Source organism: Marmota monax, unplaced genomic scaffold (genome assembly GCF_021218885.2).
Source record: "Marmota monax isolate L192 unplaced genomic scaffold, Marmota_monax_Labrador192_F-V1.1 WCK01_AAM20220418_F8-fsc00138, whole genome shotgun sequence".
In the NCBI taxonomy this organism is placed as follows: domain Eukaryota; kingdom Metazoa; phylum Chordata; class Mammalia; order Rodentia; family Sciuridae; genus Marmota; species Marmota monax.
This window is the reverse complement of record NW_026692763.1, coordinates 3,732,235-3,756,021: the sequence shown is the minus strand read 5'-3', so window position 1 is coordinate 3,756,021 and position 23,787 is coordinate 3,732,235. Positions and strand designations below refer to the sequence as shown.

At 37.8% G+C, this 23,787-nt stretch overlaps 2 protein-coding genes across 11 annotated transcripts in view; one reads left to right on the top strand and one right to left on the bottom strand.

Annotated features, from left to right (window-relative positions):
• Rpa1 (replication protein A1) overlaps window positions 1-12,415 on the bottom strand; it is a 54,264-nt gene extending 41,849 nt beyond the window's left edge. The window contains exons 1-4 of the mRNA XM_046447003.2: window positions 12,274-12,415; window positions 7,199-7,249; window positions 5,891-5,969; window positions 5,135-5,243 (exon numbers count right to left, since the gene is read on the bottom strand). Of these exons, the coding sequence (XP_046302959.1) occupies window positions 5,135-5,243; window positions 5,891-5,969; window positions 7,199-7,249; window positions 12,274-12,306 (272 nt within the window). The 5' untranslated portion in view covers window positions 12,307-12,415. The remainder of the gene's footprint in view (window positions 1-5,134; window positions 5,244-5,890; window positions 5,970-7,198; window positions 7,250-12,273) is intronic.
• A 120-nt stretch (window positions 12,416-12,535) lies between these two features.
• Smyd4 (SET and MYND domain containing 4) overlaps window positions 12,536-23,787 on the top strand; it is a 39,545-nt gene continuing 28,293 nt past the window's right edge. For 3 of the 10 annotated variants that reach the window (XM_046446940.2, XM_046446938.2, XM_046446939.2), the window contains exons 1-2: window positions 12,536-12,900; window positions 13,872-14,017. In XM_046446940.2, the coding sequence (XP_046302896.1) occupies window positions 13,884-14,017 (134 nt within the window). In that variant the 5' untranslated portion in view covers window positions 12,536-12,900; window positions 13,872-13,883. Of the gene's footprint in view, window positions 12,981-13,871; window positions 14,018-15,014; window positions 15,148-23,787 lie in introns of those variants that run through there. The other 7 variants (XM_058580077.1, XM_046446937.2, XM_046446935.2 and 4 more) reach the window with 7 other exon arrangements.

Below are 23,787 nucleotides of genomic sequence, written 5' to 3'. Positions count from 1 at the left end.
ACAATAAAATCATCAAAATTAGGAAATTAAGCTGGGTGCGGTGGTGCATGCCTGTAATCCCAGTGACTGGGGAGGCTGAGGCAGGGGGATCACAGTTTCAAAGCCAGTCTCAGCAATGGCAAGGCACTAAGCAACTCAGTGAGACCCTGTCTCTAAGTAAAAAAAAAAAAAAGGGCTGGAGATGTGGCCCAGTGGTCAAGTGCCCCTGAGTTCAATCCCTGGTACCAAAAAAAAAAAAAAAGGAAATTAATATTCATACTTCTATCTAATCCCCATAACCCACTCCAATTTCATCAATTGTTTCAATGATGCCTTTTTTTTTGGCGGGGTGGGGGGGAGGACACTAGGGATCTAACCCATGGGTACTCTACCACTGAGCTATACCCCCAGCCTTTTTCAGTTTGAGACAGGTTTATCAAACAGGACCCTCCTGCCACAACCTCTCAAGAGGCTGGGACTACAGGTGAGCACCATGCTGCCCAGTTGGATGGTTCCCTTAATAGCAAAAAGATCTAGTTACATTTAATTATCACATCTCTTTAAACTCCTTCAATCTGCAAGTTTGTAAATTTTTCTTTTACTTTCAAGTTTGAAATTCTGAAGATCAAAGATCAGTTATTTTGTAAATATCCCTCACTTGCCTGAGGCTTCCTCATAATTGGATACAAATTATATACCTTTGGCAAGAATATGACAGAATAGTTTCTGAGTTACTACTGTATTCTATTAAGTGACACATGATGTTCACTTGTTGCATTACTGGCAATTTCATCACTGACATTAGAATATGTCAGGTTTCTTCCCTGTTAAAATTTCTTTCTAGGGCTGGGGATGTGGCTCAAGTGGTAGCGCGCTTGCCTGGCATGTGTACGGCCCGGGTTCGATCCTCAGCACCACATACAAAGATGTTGTGTCCGCCGAAAACTAAAAAAAATAAATATTAAAAAATTCTCTCTCTCTCTCTCTCTAAAAAAATTAAAAAAAAAAAATTTCTTTCTAGGGCTGGGGTTGTGGTTCAGACGTAGACAGACATAGAGTGCTCACCTAACATGCATGAGGCACTGGGTTTGATACTCAGCACCACATAAAAATAAAATGAAGATATAATGTCGGGCTGGGATTGTGGCTCAGTGATAGAGTGCTTGTCTAGCACAGGCGAGGCCCTGGGTTCGATCCCCAACACCACATAAGTTGGAGGTCAGCCTCAGAAACTCAGCAAGGTCCTAAGTAATTTAGGAGATTCTCTCTCAAAGTAAGAAATTTTTTTAAAAAGGGCTTGGGATGCAGCTCACTAGTAGAGCACCTCTGGATTCAATCTCCAGAACTAAAAAAAAAAAAAAAAAAAAAAAACTTTTCTGTTTTTAATTAATAGTTATGTTATTAAGAGGTACTTTAATTCTATAAATATCTTCTTATCAAATCTTCACCCACTTATTTTAATATTTGTTGTAGGCTGAATAATGATTCCACAAAACATACTCACATCCTAATTCCTGGAACCTGTGAATGTTACCTGATATGGCAAAAGGGGACTTGGCAAATGCAACTAACTTGAGGGCTAAAAGGAGAAGATCATCATAGAAGAGTCATAAATGCAATCACAAGTATCCTCATAAGAGGGGAAACTGAGAATTGACAGGCCAAAGAGAAGGCAATATGACAATGGTGGCACACATTGGAATGATGCAGCCATAAGTCAAGAAATGCCAGCAGCCACAAGAAGCTGGAAGAGTCAAGGACTGCATTCTCCCAAAGCTTCCAAATGGAACACACAGTCTGCTGACACTAGTGAAACATCTCAACTTCTGGACTCCAGACAAAATAGTTTGTTGTTTTATTTTGTTATTATTTGGTAAGTTTTTATTGCTTTAAAGCACCAAATTTGAGGTAGCAGCCACTAGAAACTTAACCAGCACTTATCATGCATCAGTCATTACCATGATGGTAGCCAAATGCTGATTTTCTAATTATATAATTCCTTCTTCTTTTGTAAGATGGCAGTCAGAAAAATCTTTCTATTCCAATCACATACATTCATTCATTTATCCAGGATTTATGAATTCCTATTTCCTCCAATAGGCTTAAGTCTATTACTATCTTGATTTTTTAAGTTGTCCCAATTTGGCAATTTTAAGGCCCTGACACCAGTTTCTGTCATTTTGACATGACTTCCTTACTCTTCTAGAATAATAAGATATTTTAGGATCATCTTAGAATTTTCAAGCCTGCCAATCACATAAAAGCAAAACACATACAATTATGTATAGTACACAATTCCTGATAATAATAACAACTATATTACTAAGTTAATGTATTTACTATACTTTAAAAAAAATTTTTTTTAGTTGTTGACGGAGCTTTATTTTATTCATTTATTTATATGCAGTGCTGAGAATTGAACCCAGTGCCTCACACTTGTGAAGCAAGCACTCTGCCACTGAGCCATGACCCCAGCCCCTATGTACTATACTTTTTATTGTTAGAATGTACTCCTGATTACTAGAGAAACAAGTTAAATCTAAAACGGTTGCCATGCTATGCTAGCAGCAGCTTCATTCTTTTCATGTTTGGATCTCTTGACTGCACCAAAAGCCACATCCAACGATGACCTCTCCCATCTAGGCTTGTGTAAATATACTCTATGATGTTCACACAATGACAAAATTACCTAAATGCATTTCTCAGAACAACCTCAGTCATTCTTTTTTCTTATTTGTGATGCTGGGGATTAAACCCAGGGCCTCCTGCATACAATCTACCACTGACCTACATCCCTAGCCCTGAAGTATCACAATCTTTAAGTGACATGATTAAAACTTTCAACTTAGAATTCGACACCTGATAAAACCAGCTTAACCAAAAGTCAAAATAAAGACATTTTTACATAATAGTTTTACCATTCAAACTCTCCCTTTAAGTTTCTAAAAGATGTGCTTTAGAAATTGACCAAGTTGGGGACTGGGTTGTAGCTCTGTGGCAGAGTGCTTGCCTAGCATGTATGAGGCACTGGGTTTGATCCTCAGCACTACATAAAAAATAAACCAATAAAATAAAGGCATTCTGTCCATCAACAACTACAAAAAAAGAAAGAAAGAAAGAAAAAGATATTGACCAAGTTGGGCACAGTGGCACACATCTGTAATCCTAGTGATTAGAGAGGCAGAAACAGGAAGATTGCAAGTTGGAGGCCAGCCTTGGCAACTTAGTGAGATCTTGTCTCAAAAACAAAACAAAGGTTGGGGATATAGTTCTGTAATAGAGCACCCTAGGGTAATAGAAGACCCTAGGGTTCAATCCTCAGCAATTAAAACAAAACAAAAAGAAAGAAAAATTGAACCAAAAAGGAAGGAGTGTGGCTAAAGAGGCAAAGGTGAGCTAACAAAATATAAGCAACCCTCAATAGGTGCTGACTCTAGGAGAGAATAAAGTTAACTGGAGGAAATAAAAAACAAAGTTGAACCTTCAATCCAAACAAAGTCTTAAAACTTTTTTTTTTTTTAACCATGGTAAAAACACATAAAAATATGACATGCTTTAGAACCTATGTTCCCTCAAATATAGATTTTTTTTTTTAATATAAGAATTACCCAGGAAAGCAGAAATAGAATATAAAGCTTACAAACCAGCAGGGGGAAAAGGAGGAAACTCAGTCAATCCCAGACAGGAAGAGAGAAAAATTAAAACAAACAAAAATACAGAAATATAAAATTAGAAAAAAAAGAATCAACATCAATTAAATCTCAAGTTGAATTTTATACCTATATGCTATTTATAAAAGTCATTCAAAGTTTACAATAGAAAGGTTAAAAGTTAAAAGAAGGATAAGCTGGGTGTGGTGGCACAGCCTATATAATCCTATCGTCTCAGTAGGCTGAGGCAAGAGGATCACAAGTTTGAGGCTAGCCTCAGCAACTTAGCAAGGCCCTAAGCAACTTAGCAAGACCCTGTCAAAATAAAAAATAAAAAAGTGGAGGGATTGGGATATGGCTCAGTGGTTAAGCACCCCTGGATTAAATCCCTAGTACCCCCCAAAAAGAAAAAAAACAAATACAAGAAGGATAAAGATACACCTAACAGAAATAAATTGAAAAGCTGCTTGGAAATATACAGATAATTTAACATACATTAATATATCCTTAGTCATATGGGAATGCTTGTCATCTTTGCATCTCGTGTGTTTTGGTTACATCTTACAATTGAAAAACTAGACAGGAAAATAGTATATAAAGCACCTCCCCTGTAAAATGAATCATTCAGTAAAAGGAATAAGTTTTGTTCCCCACTGTACTTCTAGCATATAACATCTACTTGGGAGGCTGAGGCAGGAGAAGCACAAGTTTCAAACCCAGCCTCAGCAACTTAGCAAGACCCGTGTCAAATTTTTTAAAAAATGCAAAAGGCTAGGGATGTTGCTCGTGGTAAAGTTCAATACTAGCAAAAATAAATAAAATTAAAAAAAAAAAAAAAAAAAAGACTCCAAAAAAAAAGGAACAATTAGGGCTGGGGCTGAGGCTCAGCAGTAAAGCGCTCACCTAGCACATGCGATGCCCTAGGTTCGATCCTCAGCACCACATAAAAATAAATAAATAAAATAAAGGTATTAAAAAAAGGAACAGCATTACGTAATTAAATATATCTTTTTGTTGTAGTAAGTGACCTCTTCTCTTCATTAAAAGATACTAAAAACAGGGAAGAAATTAGAAATGAGGTCTGGTGCAGTGGCACAAACTTTTAATCCCATCAACTCATGAGGTTAAGGCAGGAGGATCACAAAGTTTGAAGTCAGCCTGGGCAACTCAGCAAGACCCTGTCTCAAAATCTAAACAAATAAATATAGAGAGCTGGGGGTGTAGCTCAGCGGTACAGAATCTCTGGGTTCAAAGCCCAGTACCAAAAAAAAAAAAAAAGAAAGAAAGAAAACGAAATTAGAAAAAATTGTAGTTATGCATTCTGCTTTGATCTGCTCTGAGATTTCCGATTTGTTGCCATATTTCTCTTGATACCACGATTTAGACACCTGAGCTCAAACTCATTACTGCCTTTTAAAAATTCCTAATTGAATTTTGGCATCTAATAAAATTCTCTGTTCGAACTCCATTCTTTAATAAAATAAAACAGAAAACATAACACATACCTTCCATCTTTCAGAGTGTTAACAATAAATCGGTTAATTTGGCAAATACAATTACTGGACAACCGTTCTTCCTCAACAAGAGGGTTCAACTGTGTTGCCAACATAAAAGCTGAAAAGCACAAAGATTACTTTAGCCTCTAAAACAATTCAGTCTTAAGAATCTGAAAGCTAATTACAAAGAAAAAGAATGACTTAAATATGGTCCTATTCAAGGACTAATCAGATTCTGCCTACTCAAAAACAGTATAATCAACTATGTGTTCAACATCTGCTGCTATTCTTAAATGTATATATTTCTTAAAGGGCCAAAATTAATTTTTTCATCATTTAGGTTTCTTGACAAAAACTAAAAAAGTCTTTTCTAGATCTTTCACATTGTGACTAGAGATAGCAAGCCCATATTCTGAAAATTCTTTCCTGTCTTCCTTTTAAAGCTTCCTACACAGAAATAAAATCCCCAAAAATGCAAGTATAGGACAGCTAACCCATCACAGTCACTAAATGTCAATATCATCCTTAGGGAAATTAATCAAAGAAAACGTAGAGCACCAGTTAGTGAAAATTAATTAAGCCAAGTGGCAGCTTTCCACTACATCCAGTCTATTGTTAGAACACTCTCCAAGAGCTGCAATTCTGAATAAAGTGCACAGTCAAGCAAATGCTGACTTCAGGAAGGTGCTAAAATATTGAAATCTAAGTACTAGTTGTACTTTTATTATTTAAATACAAATTCTTAGATTTATATATCATACTCACATGACAGAGTGTTCAATCCATCACTCATAAGCAGTCGATAGCGCGGTGGACTATTCCCTGTTGTGATGGGACGGATGTTCTAGGACAGAAAACTTGATTCATTAGCCAGATTTGCTGCCCAATCCCCAAAGATAAGTAAACCTTAGTGGTAGGACAGTGGGTTTGCCATTAGTTCAACATAAAATGAGGGGCTGGGGTTGTGGCTCAGTGGTAGAGTGCTTGTCTAGCACATGTGAAACACTGGGTTCAATCCTTAGCACCACATAAAAATAAACAAATAAAATAAAAGTATTGTATCTATCTTCAACTAAAAATATTAAAAAAGAAGAAGAAGATAAGATTCTCATTCTCTTGCCACTTAAACCTAAACAAAAGAAAAACCGGATTAGATGATTTTCCCACCAACCTCTCTCCTCAAACACAATACAGACCAGAATAAAATGAATTGCCAATACTTCTGTGTTCCCTCTTCCCTAACTAAAATTTGGCTGAAAATCATCCCCCAAATAATAATAATTTTAAAAAACAACGTACCTAGTTTATACAAGATAATATATAGGAAACATGCTAAAAATAATAAATAAAAATTTTAAAAATCCTTGAACTGCAGGGGCTTACAATTGGGATGGAGATGGAAGCAGAAAGACACATGCAATAAATGCACCTAACGATATGGGGCAGAGCTGATACATTTACTTGAACTTGAAGTTCATTTTAGGTATCTCTCTGCAGGTTACACGTAAGGCAGATTTAAACAAGATAAACCTAAAAGCAAAGTGACAAGTAAGAATTGTACTAATGCATTACAGTCATCAACCAACCATGGAAAAGAATATAGACACAAAGCATTAAATCTGAACCCCCCAAATGTTTAACTTTAGCTCACATAATTAAAAAAAAAAAAAAAAAGGCCTGGTTTCTTTCCCAGGTATGATGTGGACTGGCCTACTTTTTTTTTTTTTTTTTTTTTTTTTTGTAGTGATGAAAAGAATTTCCTGAAGTGGACAAATCTGTATGTTCTTCATCAAACATATTTAACATGAGTCTAAAAAATGTTCAACATCCTGGGCTGGGATTGTGGTTCAGGGGTAGAACACCTGCCTAGCATGTGTGAGGCACTGGGATCAATCCTCAGCACCACATAAAATAAGTGAAATAAAGATATTATGTCCATCTGCAAATAAAAATATTTTTTAAAAAATTCAACATCCTGAATTGGAAAAAATTTCTCAAAGACCTTACTGGAACAAATGGCAAAAGACTATATAATAGCTAAAGGGAAAGAAAATTACATACAGAGGTACTTACAATGACCTGGAGTATAGGTTTTATGGATGTATCTCCCTGTTGCATTATGGCCTGAAAGAGTAAAAACAGATTGCAAGATATGCACTCAAATCACCATTAAAAACCAACATATTTTTTACAGTTTGATATATGGAATAAACTACACATAATATTGTTGTAGGAATAGTAGGGCATGGTGGTACATGCCTGTAATCCCTGCAAAATTGAGTCAGGAAGATTTCCAAGTTCAAGGCCAATCTCAGCAATTTAGTGAGACCACAAGCAACTTATTGAGACTCTATCTCAAAATACAAAATAAAAAGGGTTGGGGATGTGACTCAATGGTAAATGCCTCTGGGTTTAATCACCAGTACCAAAAAACAAAACAAAAAAAAAGTCAGAGTCAGTCATTTGAAAAATCTAATTTATCACTCTGAACAAATCACAGGAATGCCTGTTTTCAAAGAAAACAACAAACAGTATCTGTTGCCAAAAGTGTTTCCTTGTAAAAATCAGAACTTTTGAATATTTACATTCACTACTATCAACTTTAAAGTTTCACAATACTTTTCTCATGAAATCACTGGTAATGTTAATGAATTTGAGTTTTTGATATAGTGAAATACATCAACAATTGGAAGATCTGCATAAAGTAATGAGCTAATATTTCCCAAATGACTAATACATGTTAAAAATAACACAAAGTGGGGGCTGGGGTTGTGGCTCAGAGGTAGAGCACTTCACCTAGCATGCATGAGGTACTGGGTCTGATCCTCAGCACCACATTAAAAATAAAGGTATTGTGTCTATCTGCAACTAAACACACACACACACACACAGGGAGTTCAGTGTGGTAACACATCCCTATAAAGTCAGCTACTCCAGAGGTTGTGGAGGATTCAAAGTTTGAGGCCAGCCTGGATGTAGCGCAGTAGTAGAGCAGCTGGGTTCAATCTCCAGCATCACCAAAAAAAAGAGAGAGAGAGAAAGAAAGAGAGAGAGAGAGAGAGAGAGAGAGAGAAAGAAAGAAAGAAAGGCCATAAAAGGATATTAAAACACTCCTCCCTTTTTCAATTACATTATCTTGTGTGAGGCCAGATTTCCTTCATATAATTCAAACCAAACTAGACTGAATGCAGAAGTGGATATGAAAACCTACATATCATGTTTTCTACCAAGTGCCAGATTAATGAGGTGTACAAAAATGTAAAACATACCACTTTTTCACTATTTTTGTTTTGAAATGTTTTTCACTAAATGTTACTTGTGTTAATGGATGACTGTACTATTATTTTAAATGAGTAAACATTTTTAAACATCTTGGTTATAATTTCAAGTTATAAATATTACAAATATAAACCAAAACACACACACACACACACACAAACTCCCAGTGGGCCTCAATGATTTTTAAGAGTCTAAAGATGATTCTAGGGCTTGGGGCTATAGCTCAGTGGCAGAGCACTTGGCTAGCACGAGTGAGGCACTGGGTTAGATCCACAGCACCACTTAAAAATAAACAAATAAAATAAAGGTACCTATCCATTTCCAACTACAAAAGAAATTTTAGGAAAAAAAAAAGACGGTTCTAACAAAATTATGGATTGAATGTTTGTTTTTTAAATATTTATTTTTTAGTTGTAGTTGGACACAATTCCTTTATTTCATTTATTTACTTATATGTGGTGCTGAGGATTGAACCCAGGACCTCATACATGCTAGGCACATGCTCTACTATGAGCCACAACCCCAGCCTCTGGATTGAATGTTTGTGACTTCCCAAATTGATATGTTGAAAACCCTATTCTCCAATATGATTGATTGCATTAGGTAAAGCCACCGGGAAGCAACTAGTTTTAAATGAGGTCATAAACATGGAACAACCCTCCCGCAATGGGATAAGAGACCAGTGCTCTCTCCCTGCAAAAGCACAGACATCATGTGAACATATAGCAAGATGAAAGCAGTCTAAAAGCCAAGAAGTGGGCTCTAACCAAGAATCAAACCTACTGGTACCTTGATCTTGGACTCCCAGTCTCCAGAAATGAAAAAAAAATTAGTGTCTGTTTAAGCCATCAGGGCTATGGTATTTTTTTATATAGTAGCCCCAGCTGACTAAGAAGATACACAGTCCAAGAGTAAAGAATACAGCTAACCATCAATAGAGATAAATATGAATCAAGAAATAAAATACATAAATAATCCAAAAGTCAGGAAACCTAAAAACAAAAAAACCAAACCAAATAGAAAACAAGTAGCAACACAAAAAATTTAAAATCTAAATATATAATTATATTAGGTGTAAGTGGTTTGAGCATTCCAACTAAACGGCAGAAATTGTAAGAATGAACTATTTGCTGTCCACAAGAAAGGCAATTTAAACATAAAAAGACAAATTAAAAGTCAAACACTGGGCTGTGGTGGTGCATGCCTGTAATCCCAGCGACTTGGGAGGCTGAAGCAGGAGGATCACAAGTTCAAAGTAGCCTCAGCAAAAGCAAGGTGCTAAGCACCTCAGTGAGACCCTGTCTCTAAAGAAAATACAAAATAGGGCTGGGGATATGGCTCAGTGGTTGAGTGCCCCTGAGTTCAATTCCCAGTACCCCCCCGCCACAAAGTCAAACATTGGGTAACGCACAGTAGTGCAGGCCTGTAATCATAGAAACTTGGGAGGTTAGGCAGAAGGATGGCAAGTTTAAGGTCAGCCTGAGCGATTTAGCAAGACTCTCAACTCTGTCTCAAAATAAAAAATAAAAAGGGCTGGGAATGTAGCTCACTGAGAGAGCCACCCTGGGTTCAATCCCCAGTGCCCGCTCCAAAAAAACCATGAAAGTGAAGTACCACTTTGTCTTTCCCAATTTGTCTTAAAGTCTCAAGGCAATAGCTATAAATTAAATGAGGACTACCATTTGTGATCACTTCCCAGGCTCCAGCACTTAAAAATTCCAATTTACTCAAATAATCACTTGACTCTTGGAGGGCACAGAAAGTTATATTAACTAAATAAACAAAAATGTAAATATACATATATAATTATTTATAATAGGAAATATACACTAAACATTTACTACATCAGGCACCACCTGTAATCCCAGCAACTAGAGGCTGGGGCAGGAAGATCGCAAGTTTGGTAAAGCTTTTGGTAAAGCCTCAGCAGTTTGCCATGTATCAGGCAGCGGGCTAAGCACTTTAAAATGTAATAACACGGGCTAGGGATATAGTTCAGTTGACAGAGTGCTTGCTTTGCATGCACAAGGCTCTGGGTTCAATCCCTAGCACCACACACATAAAAAAGTAATAATGCACTTAATCCTCCCACTAACCTTACAAGTAACAGGTATCATTTCCCTTGTTTTACAGGAAAGGAAAAGAGGTTAGTATCTAGCCCAAAGTAACACATCTAATAAGCAAATAAAGAGAAATTAAGGTCTCAAAGTAAAGACATTTAAGCCAGCTGTGGTGGTGCATGCCTGTAATCTCAGTGGCACAGGAAGCTGAAGCAGTAGGATTGCAAGTTCAAAGCCAGCCTCAGCAATTTAGCAAGGCCCTTAGCAACTCAAGAAGACTGTCTCAAAATTTAAAAAGCTGGGGATGGGCTAGGGTTGTGGCTCAGTGGTACAGCACTCGCCTCGCACGTGAGAGACCCTGGGTTCCATCCTCAGCACCACATAAAAATAAATAAACAAAAATAAAGATATTGTGTCAATGTATAACTAAAAAAAAAAATTAAAAAAAAAAAGGCTGGGGATGAGAGTTGGGGACTAGGGTTGTGGCTCAGTGGTAGAGCGCTTGCCTAGCATGTGTGAGGCACTGGGTTCGATTCTCAGCACCACATATAAACAAATAAATAAAGGTCCATCAATAACTAATAATAAAAAAAAAAAGGCTGAGGATGTAGCTCAGTGGTTAAGCCCCTGGGTTCAATCGTTGGTACAAAAAAAAAATTATTTGTTTAGTAAGGAAAGTCAAATGAAGACTTTACTGAAACAGTAATTGATCTGAATTTGAACATTATGTTAGCTAATGAGGTAGGAGTCAAGAACAATCCAGGCAGAAGAAAAAGAATGATCAGGGCACTGAGAGAAGGCAAAGGCAGACAGTATACAGGCTAGATGGGAATGGTGGGAGCCCGGTATGCCAAATGAGAGCAGCAGGGGCAAGAAATGATGGTGCCAGTGTGGGTGGAGAAAAGTCAATGGGCTTAAAAGATCTATATGGAGATATGGACTGGGCAACCAGAGTGATGAAGAATGTAGGAAGAATGACTCCTCCATTTCCTGCTAGCATAACTTTCTAAAGGTATCATTCGCTAAAACAAGTACATCAAGAGGTCGCGACTTAGGCACCCCTTATGTAATGCATTTGCTGAATTTGAGATGGCTTTGAGAATCAAGAAGGCAGACAGACTACAGAAGCTCCTCTTTTAGAGCAAAGATGGCTGGCACAAAGGAATTAGTGCGACTGACATCTAGATGGCAATGAAATTGCCCAGGGAGAAGAGGGCCTAGAGGGAATCTGGAATGAACAGAAATTTACAAAAAGAGGCCTACAAATACGATGGGAAAGACTAGCTGAGCCACAGAACCCAGAAGACGACAGTGTTAGCAAAAGGCAGCATGGATCAATACAGGCCCAAACAATTCTGAGTATTCATCTAAGTTGAAATTTGAAAAGCGGCTGTCGAACTTGGCGACTTGGACGGGTAACTTTCATCAGTTTTCTATAGTGATCAGAGGACTGTCTGATTGGAGAGGGCTAGTGGGAGGTACGGAAATGAAACAGGGGAAAGGAACAACTCTACGAAAGTTTGGGTGTGGATGGGGGAAGAGGAGGAGACAATGTGGCCGCAGGTGGACGAGGGGGGGGTCGTTTGTTTTGTTTTCTTAATTAGAAAAGTGAGCCTGTTTAAATGACAACGAAAAAATCCTTTCAGGAAGCACTGAGAGAGACCCTAGGCTGTCCTCCCCACGGTCCTCCACTTCTCCCCCTCCAGCGTTCCTTCCCCATAGCCTGCGGCTCCCTCCCGCTCCGCTCCCCACAGCTCCGGGCCTACAGCCTCCCGAAGCCACCGGCTCGGTTTCCAGATGTCTTCTCACCGCAATGGCCCCCTCGCTCAAGGGTCCGACCATGGTTCCAGGGCTCTAACTCCCGCGCTCGCGCTCCTCGGCTCCCCAACTTCACTACCGGGGTCCCGCGGGCTGTGCAGCGATTGGCCGGAGAAACTGTGCGCGCCACTCCCGCCCCCGACGTGTGCGCGACGCTGGGGCGGGCCTAGGCGCCGAGCAGCCACCGCATTGGTCGAGGCTCGATGGGCGGTCCACGTGATTCGCCCGTGGTTGGGTCCGAGGCCAGGTGGCGGGATGGCGGGTCCTGGGGGTGAGGCATAGATCCAAATTGCGCGCGCAGTGATTGGCGGGAGCCCCTGAAGGCGCTGGCGCCCTCTTCCAGGTCCTTTCGCAGCGGGGTTTCGGAAGCGTACCCGCCAAGGCCTTTGGCCGATGGGCCGCAGGGTAGCCCAGAGAATAGAGTTGTTTTCTGATAACGGTTCTAAATATAGTCAAAGCAGTGACCTGGTTCTTTCCGCAACCCACTGCAGGCCTCCCGCCCGTGCCAGGCCCAGAGCTTGGCACCGTGGGATCCCTGAAGGTAAAGAAGCCTCAGATGTGAGCACAGTCTGTTTGGGGAATTTCTACCCAGAGGAGCCCACACTCAAGGTAGACAAGGTATGGGCCCCCAGTGCGATGCATCACAGGTGGAAAATCAGGAAGGCAACCCAGACGAGGTGCCATTTGAACCGAATCCAGTAAGTGTGGGTATTTGCCAGGTGGACTCCAAATGACTGTGGATTCTGGAAGAACAAATGGCCTATGCAAAAACATTGGAGAGAGGAAATTACCTGGCAAGCCTGGGAATAACAATGAGTAGCTCAGTATGGTAGGATACCGAGGAAGAGGAGAATTAGAAAGTAAGCCAAAGATCAAATAATGACGAATTTGTAGTGGGTTTCCCTGTATGCTAGGAAGAATGAATTGACAGAGGACTGAGGTCTCTCCCAATGTGCGGAGTAGATTTGAAAGGGAAGGAAGGATGGGATTGAGGGGATGGAGGCTGTTATAACACTCTGGAAAGAATCCTCCAATGAGCTGTGAGTGGCATAGGCCTGTGATCCCAGTTACTCAGGAGGCTGAGGCAGGAGGATCACAGATTCAAAGCCAACCTGGGCAATTTAGCCAGAGACAGACAGACACACATACACACACACGATGGTGAGAGCTTTGATGGAAAGAATGATCTGGAGATTGAAGCAGAAAACTGATTTATGGAGAGAAATATTTAACTTAATAGTTGCTAGTGTGAGTGGAAAATAAAATCTGGAGTGACTTGGGCAACTAGGGAAGATGGAAATAAAGAAGGACTGGGATGGTAGCTATCTACTGTAATCTGATTGTCTTTGTATAACCACTACCTACCATAATTCCTGGAACAAAGTAGGCTTTTGATAAATGTTTCTGACTGAGTTTGTTGAGTGGATTGGCATGACAAAATATTGATCCTTCTTCAGCATATGAACAATTACAATAGAAGACCATAAGGATCGATTTTGTTGCTTTACATTTGCTTGGATGAAATCTTGATTTTCTAGAATTACGCATTTGTAGAAATCTGAATTCTTCATTTCTTACTCACTTTACAGACCTGAAATAGAATGGATCTGCCTGTGGATGAATGGAAATCATACCTATTTCAGAAGTGGACTTTACTCCCGAAGTCTGTTCAGGTCACCATTTCCAAAGCAAAGACTTTGAGTGATATCTTTCTTCACTCCTCTTCGCTTCTTCAGTAAGTGAATGGAAGCTTTAACCAGGAAAGTTTCAATCTGAGAAATGTTCTCTTTTGTCATTTGCTGTGAAGTAATATTTCTTTGATGGAAAGGTTAAATAACTTCAGATTTATGTATTTTAGGGAATTTAGCAGTTCTTGCTATGTGATAATTTATTGAACATAGAAAACTAATTGATGTGAGTTTTGGGAGAAGAGTAACATGATCTGATTATATTTTAAAACAGAGATTAGCAAAACTACAGCCCAAAAGGTAAATCCATCCCACTTCCTGTTTTGTGTAGCCCACAACTAGTAATGGTTTTTACAGATAAACAGTTGCAATTGATTTGATGATAAGGAACACAGGCTTTGTACACTAAGCAAAATGGTGCCCATTTAAAAAAAAAAAAAAAAAGAATTTCAGTTTTCGCAATAGTAGACCTGAATTATAAAAAATTGTTATCTATTATAATTATATTTTGAATTTTGTCAATAAAAAGGTTTGGGAAATTAATTTTTGTTATGTAAGTACCTTTGTAATAGCTTTGGTTTTGTCTCTTGGCTCACAAAGCCTAAATATTTACTCTCTGGCCTATACCAAAAAAGTTTGCTGACCATTGTTTTAAAGGAATACTCTGACTGCTGTGTTGAGGATAGACAGGAGAGTAGCAAGGGTGGGAGCAGAGAGGACTGGAGGGCAGTTGTATTAACCCAGGTGAGAGACAAGATGATGATAACTTGGGCCAGTGTGGCAGTTGTCGGGAAGGGGAGAAGCAACTGGATTCTGAGGTATAGATTTAATAGCTTTCCTGACATGTGGCATGTAGTGTGTTAGAGAATGTAAAAAGCAACTCTCTGGAAGTAGAAGAATGACATTGTCATCACTAGAGAAAGCTACAGAGGTGGCTGTTTCAGGAAGGAAGACAAGGGCTTGATATTGGAGTTTTAGATATCTAGTAGACTCCCTCAGCTAAGAATGTTTTGTTTTGTTTTGTTTTGTTTGTTCGTTTTACAGATTACATTTGCAATTGGTGATATCTAAATGAGTGTGGAGTTTAGGAGAGAGGCCTGGGGTAGAGATACAAATATGAAAGTTGAGCCAAGTACGCTGGTGCACGCCTTTAATCCCAGCAGCTCAGGAAGCTGAGGTAGGAGGAGCACGAGTTCAAAGCTAGCCTTAGCAACTTAGCAAGGCCCTAAACAACTCAGTGAGACTATGTCTCTAAAAATATTAAAAAAAAAAAAAAAAAAAAAAGGGCTGGGGATGAGGCTTAGTGAATGCCCTGTCTTCAGTGTATACACACACACACACAAATATTATTGTTGAACATGGCTTTAAGAGCTGTGAATCTTGATAAGTTCACCAAGCAAGAAGGTATAGATACTTATTGCATATGATACACTTTGATATTTTCCCTTCTACTTATCTCATTTTAAAAATGCTAATCAGGACCCACTAAATTAATTTCATGACCCACTGAGTCATGACCTATAGTTTGAAAAATAATATCTAAAGCTCTACAGGATCTGTGGATTTCCTTTGCAGAATTTCCAAAAATAGAAAACTGCTGGTAAAACTTTGGAAAATAGATAGCTGTCCCAATACAGTTTATTCACACCAAAATGTAATAATCAATGAGAATTGACAGCAATATAAATTAAAGAAGAGATTTCCTGTTTGTTTAATATTGAATTCCTTAAGACTCCAGCATGGGTTTTCTTTCCTGTTTACTGTATTCTCAACTGAGGTGGTCACATTCACACCTATGACTTCAGTTATTTCCTGTATACTGATCACCTTTAAAATCATTATCTCAAACCCTTACCTCTGTTCTGAGACTCAGATATCTGAATCCAGCTGACTACTTGAAAGTCTCAAAGATACTTAAAATCCAGCTGGGTACGGTGCCGAATGCCTGTAATCCCAGTGGCTTGGGAGGCTGAGACAGGAGGATCACAAGTTCAAAGCCAGCCTCAGCAAAAGCAAGACACCAAGCAACTCAGTGAGAACCTATTTCTAAATAAAATACAAAATAGGACTGGGGATGTGGCTCAGTGGTCAAGTGCCCCTGAGTTCAATTACAAGTACCCCCCCCCCAAAAAAAAAAGATACTTAAAATCCAATGTATTCAAAACCAAACTCAGGATCCCACCCTCAAAATTATATTCCCTTTCAGTGATTCCTATCTTAGTGAATTGCATTAGCTTGTTTTTATTCATTATATTCAACAAGAAACCTAAGAGCCATTCCATATTAAACACTGAACTCATGATCTTCCCCCATGCTATGTCATATCATCTTATGTAATCTCTTAATGAATTGCACTATATCTGTCCAGAAACCTAGGAGTCATGTCTAATCTTTCCCTTTCCCTCACATCCCACATTATTCTCAAATCTTGTCTATTGTAGTACTGTGAATGCTATGTTTCTTTGGCATATGTACTTTTGCTTCTGGATAGGATATGATAGATCACAGAAGGCAACACTCTCAATGCAATTATAAATCTTTTATTTAATAAATGTTTTTAAAGATATAAGATAGCAACAAGAGCTAGAGGGACTAAAATTGCAGAAAGGGACAACTTCTTCCTAGGTGATCATTTTTTAGCATTTTCTTTCTTGGGATAATTTCAGGCCAAGGATCAGGCTGGACCCTAGCAGAGGAACTGTCCTGGAGGAAACGGAAGCCAAAAGACTCTATCTCAAAAAATAAAAAGAACTGGGGGATAAATAGCTTAGTGGTAGAGCACCTCTGGGTTCAGTCTCCAGTATCCCAAAAAACAAAACAAAATACTCTATATGTGCAAATGTACACAAAAGTGACCAATAATTAATCAGAAGAAAAATAAATAAATATTAGAAACAGACCAACTCATGTCCACATATAGGAGTTTGTAAGCAGGAATTTAAAATAACTATAATTAATATATTTAAGAAAATAGAAGGCTGAGATATTGTGTCCATCTACAACTAAAAAAATTTTTAAAAAGAAAATAGAGGAAAAAATGGACAAAGTAGACAAAAAAAGATGGAATTCAATGAAATATTGGAATCCATAAAAAGAACAACAAGCCAGACAATGTGGCACACACCTCCAATCCCAACTACTCAGGAGGATCACTGGAACTCAAAGAGTTCAAGGCCAGCCTGGGCAACATAGTTAGATCCTCATCTCAAAACAACAATAAAAGATTCAGATGTACTTCTAGAACTGAAAAATACTCATTTTAATTTGAACACTTCTGATTATTAGTGAAATAATGCTATTTTTCTGACATAACCCATTTGTATTTCTTCTATGAATTGGTTATTTGTGTTCTTTGCCCATATTTTCAATAGGTCATCTTTCTCTTATAAATGTATAGATCTTCATAAATCTGGCTATATGATTATTTGCTATATTTGTTGTTAATTTTCCTCCTAGTCTGTTTTATCTTTTAGCCCTTTTTATTGTGTCTCACCATACAGTCTGCCCTCCATATCCATGGGTCCTGTATCCATGGATTCACCAAAACTTGGATGGGAAACATTTGGGGGGATCCCCAGAAAGTCTCAAAAAGCAAAATTTGAATTGCGCCAAAAACTATACTTAATCCACACAAATGACATGATGTATGGCAAACCCTGCAGTAGCTTCCTGCCATTTCACAAAATCAAATCTCAATCTCTCTCCAGCACTCAGTGTTTGAGCATTGTTTGCTGCGTGTCTGGGCATCTTGCTCATGTAATATGTAATTAGGCCTATGGTGTTTATCAGTCCTAAGATGTACAGAATTCTTTTTTCTTATCATAGTTCCCTAAAGCATATAGCGTAACAGCTATTTATAGAGCTTTTATGCTGTTAGATATTGTAAGTAATCTAGAGACGATTTAAAGCATAAGCAATGATGTGCATAGTTATATGCAAATACTACATCATTTGATATAAGATACTTTAGCACCTGCAGATTTTATTATCTGCAGGGGCCCTGGAACCAATGCCCCTCAGGAAACAAGGGATGACAGTATATAAATTATGTGTATTTGTTTTAGCGTTTATAGCTGGCTTTTTTTATAACTTTTTTTTTTTTTAGTTGTAGTTGGACACAACACCTTTATTTCACTTGCTTATTTTTGTATGTGGTGCTGAGGATCAAACCCGGGGTCTCGCACGCGAGAGGCGAGCACTCTACTGCTGAGTCACAACCCCAGCCCCCTTTATAACTTTTATGTTATGTGTCTTGCTTAGTTAGGGTGGTCTACTTTTCCCCAGAATTACAAAGCTACTGGATTTCTCCTAATTTTTTTGATAGTTTTATGCCTTTTTTTTTTTGGCCATACTTGGGATGGAACCTAGGGGTGCTCATCCCTTTCTTTTCTTTGTTTTTTTTGAGAGAGGGCAGGGGTGGGGGGCTGCAAGTTGCCCAGCTGGCCTCAAACTTGTGATCCTCCTGCCTCAGCCTCCTGAGTCACTGGGATTATAGGCATGCACCACTACAAGCAGTTTATGCTTTACTTTAAAAAAAAAATTTTTTTTTTAGTTGTACATGGATAGTTCCTCACAAGTGCTAGGCAAGCGCTCTACCACTGAGCCACAACCCCAGCCCCTATGCTTTATTTATTTATTTAGTTAGTTAGTTAGTTGTAGATGGACACAATATCTTTATCTTTGTTTATTTATTTTTAGGTGGTGCTGAGGATCAAACCCAATGCCTCATGCTTGCAAGGCAAGTGCTCTACCTCTGAGCTACAACCTCAGCCCACCCCTATGCTTTCTTTTAACTCTGTAATCCATCTGCAGCTTTGTAGAGATATAATTGAAAAATAAAAGTTATTATATATTTAAGGTATACAACATGAAATTATGATTCATGTACATATCTGTATGACGTGAAGGAGTATTCTAACCCCCCCCCATAAACAGTTTTATCACAGCATTTATTGAATGGTCCAACCTTTCCCCAATGCTTCAAAATGCCGTACTTATTGAATCATTATTATATTTCTACTTACCATAACCAAAGGGTTTTAATTACCATGACTTTACAGTATCATTTCAGGACTCTGTTCAGTTTCAAGTAACCGAAACTCAGCTCAAATTATGAAACTGATAGCTATGAAACTAGGATGTGCAAAAGCAGATCTATTTTCAGACTGGGTTGTTATCCAGAGGCTCAGAGGATTTCATCAGACTCCATATTTTTTCATCTCAGACTCTGCATCTGGTGGATGCTGTAACTATTTGCAGCCTTGGACACACCCTGATTGCTAAATAGCTCCAAGGAAAGAGGCCATCTTTCTGGCATATTTCAGCAAAAGTTCTGAGTTGAGCTCAGAGTAACCTAACTGATCATATGCAATAACATTCACATTCCTTCAAATACAGATGTGTGGTTCCCTCCAATTTCCAGATCCTATTGTGATGTTGAGGTCAATCCTACTTCAACCCAAGGAATGATTTGTCCACTGAGATTTGCCAGAGGTAGGAGGAAGAGCCACTAAAAAGCAGGGAACTTTGTAGTATAAATGTGACTTAGCTATCTGTTAAGCCAAGTTTCCCCACATATATACATAGTCATTGTGCTTTTCTAAGAATATCTTGACTATGGTATATGCATTTCCCCCATGTGAACTTTAGAATTGGTTTGTCAAATTCCATAAAAAATGTCATTGGGTTTTTGATTGGGATTGTGTTGAATTTATAGATTCATTTAGGGAGACCTGACATGTTTACAATATTAAATTTCTTCATCCAAGTAAAGAGTTGTCTTGCCATTTATTTAGGTTTTCTTTTATGTGCTTAAGTAAAGTTTTATAGTTTTCTTTATATAGGTCTTGCACATTTCCTGTTAGATTTATTCTTACTTTGTTGTAAGGTAATCCTTCCCCCTCCCATAACATTCTCTAATTGGTGATTTGAAATGTAAATAAAAGAAATTCTTTATTATCTTAGAGCTGGCCACCCAACTGTACTTTCATGTTACTTCATCATTATTATTCTAATCCACTTGGAATATTTAGGTTGAGTAACTATATTTGTAAATAGTTATCCTCCTTTTCAATATTTGTACCTCTTATTTTACTTTTTAATTTCATAGCTTTAGTTCAACCTTTAGTACAATGTTGAATAGTTATAGCCATTTAGGATAATTACCATTGATTTGTGGTATATACCATTTAAGGAATACCATTCAGTTTAAGGAAGTTGCCCTATATTCTTCTTCTTTTTTTATGGGGTGCAGTACCAGGGATTGAACTCAAGGGCACTTCATCACTGAGCCACATCCCCAGCCCTATTTTGTATTTTTTTTTTTTTTTAGAGATAGGGTCTCACTGAGTTGCTTAGCGCTTCACTTTTGCTAAGGCTGGCTTTGAACTCTCAATCCTCCTGCCTCAGCCTCCTGAGCCACTGGGTTTACAGGTCTGTACCACCATGCCAGGTGCCCTATATTCTTTTGTGTGGGGATCGAACACAGGATGCTCTATCACTAAGTTATACCCCAGCCCTTTTTTATTTTTATTTTTTATTTTTAAAAAGAGAGAGAGAGAGAATTTTTTAATATTTATTTTTTAGTTTTCGGCGGACACAACATCTTTGTTTGTATGTGGTGCTGAGGATTGAACCCGGGACGCACACATGCCAGGCGAGCGTGCTACCGCTTGAGCCACATCCCCAGCCCCCTTTTTTATTTTTAGTAAAAATAAATGAATAAAAAATTAAGTTGCTAAGCCTGACTTTGAACTTGTGATTCTCCTGAGCTGCTGAGATTATGGGTGAGAGCCACATCACCTGGCCATTTTTTTTTTTTTTTTTTTTGGTAATTTTGAGACAAGGTCTTGCTAAACAGGTATTACAGGCCTGCATCACTGCACCTAGCTTGTATAATAATATTCTTAACAAAAAAGTATTGAATCTGATTCTAATCATGAGGAAATAATGAGACTAAACCAGAATGTGGAACATATTCCTGGTCTTGAGTCTTCAAAAATGTTACTGATTAAAAAGAATTGGCCAGACACTGTGGCACACACTTAAAATCCTAGCAACTCAGGAAACTGATGCTGGAGGATCACAAGTTGACCAACCTCAGCAATTTAACAAGACCCTGTCTCAAAATAAAAGGGGGTGGGGGAGATGTGGCTCAGTGGTAGAGCACGCCTGAATTCAATCCAAGTACCACTAAAAAAAAAAAAAAAAAAATTCAATACTTCAATACAACCTTAATCCTGGATAGGGTTGACATGAGAAAAAGATATAAAGGACATTTTAAGAATAATAGGGAAGCAGGCACAGTGGCATACGCCTATAATCCCAGCAACCCAGGATGCTGAGACAAGAGGATTGCAAGTTCAAAGCCAGCCTCAGCAAGTAAGTGAGGCCCTCAGCAACTTAGCCAGACCCTGTCTCAAAATAAAAAATAAAAGGACTGGAGGGGGCTGGGGCTGTAGCTCAGTTGGTGAATGCTTGCCTTGCATGAATGAGGCACTGGGTTCCATCATTAGCACCGTATAAAAATAAACATTAAAATAAAGGCCTGCTGTCCATCTACAACTACAAAAATATTTTTTTAAAAAAAAGACCTGGGGATGCAGTTTAGTGGGTTCAATCCCCAGTACCCCCCCCAAAAAAAAAAGAATAATAGGGAAAATGTAAATTTAGATGATATTTGAATTTGTGTTAATTTTTTTTTAGTGATAATGATATTGTATTTATATAACAGAATATCCTTTATCTTAGCAGAGGCCTGTAAATATTTAGAGGTGAAATTCAATAATGGCTATACTTACTTTCAAATGGTTCAGAGGAAAACAATATGTTTACCTGGATGTGTGCCAGTTATTAAACTACTATTTCCAATCTCAAACTTCTGATTGAGTACTTCTGTACTCTATGACTGGGACTGAAATTTTCTGCTTTGCCAACTGATTCCATAAGAGATTGCTTCTGTAGGGCTCCAGAGAAAGAAGTCAAGACTGGGGGAATAAGGTACTTGGTTCATCTGTATGAATCCACATGTAAAAGGATGAAACTGGACCTTTATTTTACACTATGTCTACACACACACACATAAATTCAAATTGAATAAAGAAAATTTAAGTGCTAAAACAGTAAAACTCTTAAAAGAAAACATGAGAAAAAAAATCTTCATGATATTGGACTTGGCAATGATTCCTTGGATATGATACCAAAAACAAGCTACAAGAGAAAAAAATAAATTAGACTTCATCAAAATTTATTTTTTGTGCATCAAAGGATTATCAAGAGAGTAAAAAGACACACAAAATGGGAGAAAAATACTTGCAGATCACTTATCTGATAAGGGATCCAGAATACATAAAAATACATAAATACATAAATACTCCTACAACTCAACAACAGAAAATCCAGTTAAAAAATAGGCAAGGACTTGAGTTAAACTTGGTACCTGAAGAAAAGAATGAATTATTGCAGCTTAGTTTTTAATTATACCAAAGAATAATTATAAAACATGAGTTTGTTATTATTTTGATCTAAAATTCAAAAAATATCTATGTTATGCAAAAACAGTTTTGCTATTCTTGCTGTTTACCACAACCATTTCATCGGAACTAGGATTTTCAGGTTTAACCTAACTTAAAACAAAAACAAATAAGAATAGATTCTATAGTGAGCTAGGTATGGTGGCTCCTGCCTGTAATTCCAGCAACTCTGGAGACTGAGGCAGGAAGATTGCATATTTGAGTCCAGCCTGGGCAATTTAGCAAGACACTGTCTCAAAATAAAAAATTAAAGGTACTGGGGTTGTGACTCAGTGGTAGAGTGCTCCTGGGTTCAATCCACAGTATCAAAAAAAGGATATGCTCTATGAAGATATACATGGGAATATTATCCCCATATGTTCTGAACTGGAGTAAATTTAGGACAGGCAATCAAGCATACCTTTTTTTATTATTTTTTTTTTAGTTGTAGGTGGACACAATACCTTTATTTTGTTTATATGTGGTGCTGAGGATTGAACCCAGGGCCTCGGACGTGCTAGATGAGTATTCTACTGCTGAGCCACAACCCCAGCCCACAAGCATACCTTTTGAATTAACTAAAATCTTTCCTAATTTTTTTTGTGTTGTGATTTTGTCTGTTATATTTAAATATTAATTCACATTTAATAGTAACAATTTTTAACTTATACACAGCAAAGACAATTTTTTTAAATATACTATATACATACATAGAAGCAGCATACCAAATCACAGTGTAAAAGGAGGTTTTTTTGTTTGTTTGTTTTGTTTTGTTTTTGCAGTGCTGGGGATTAAACCCACAGCCTATTGCATGCTAGTCAAGTGCTCTACCATTGAGCTTCACCTCTAGCCCATAGAAGGTATTTTTTATTATTGGTTCTTGAAAACAAAAATTTTAAAGCCATATATAAGCATTCTGTAGGGTTTTTTTATTTTTTATTTTTTTGTAGTTGTACATGGACAGAATGCCTTTATTTTATTTGTTTATTTTTATATACTGCTGCGGATTTAACCCACTGCCTCATGCATTCTTGGCAAGCGATCTGCCACTAAGTTACAGCCCCTGCCCCATTCTTCCAAGAATTGCTTAAGAGAATTTTTATTTTTCATATCATCTTTGTTTCTACTTTTGTTATTCATATTTTACTCTATGGCATTATAGTTAAAGAGCATAGTACAGGTTATTCTATACTGTTTCTCTTTATTGGAAAGAAGGATGTATTCTCTATTACTAATGTATGTGTGTATTTATATGTTAAATCAACTTTATTAATTCTGTTATGTAGAGTACTTGTATACTTATTTTT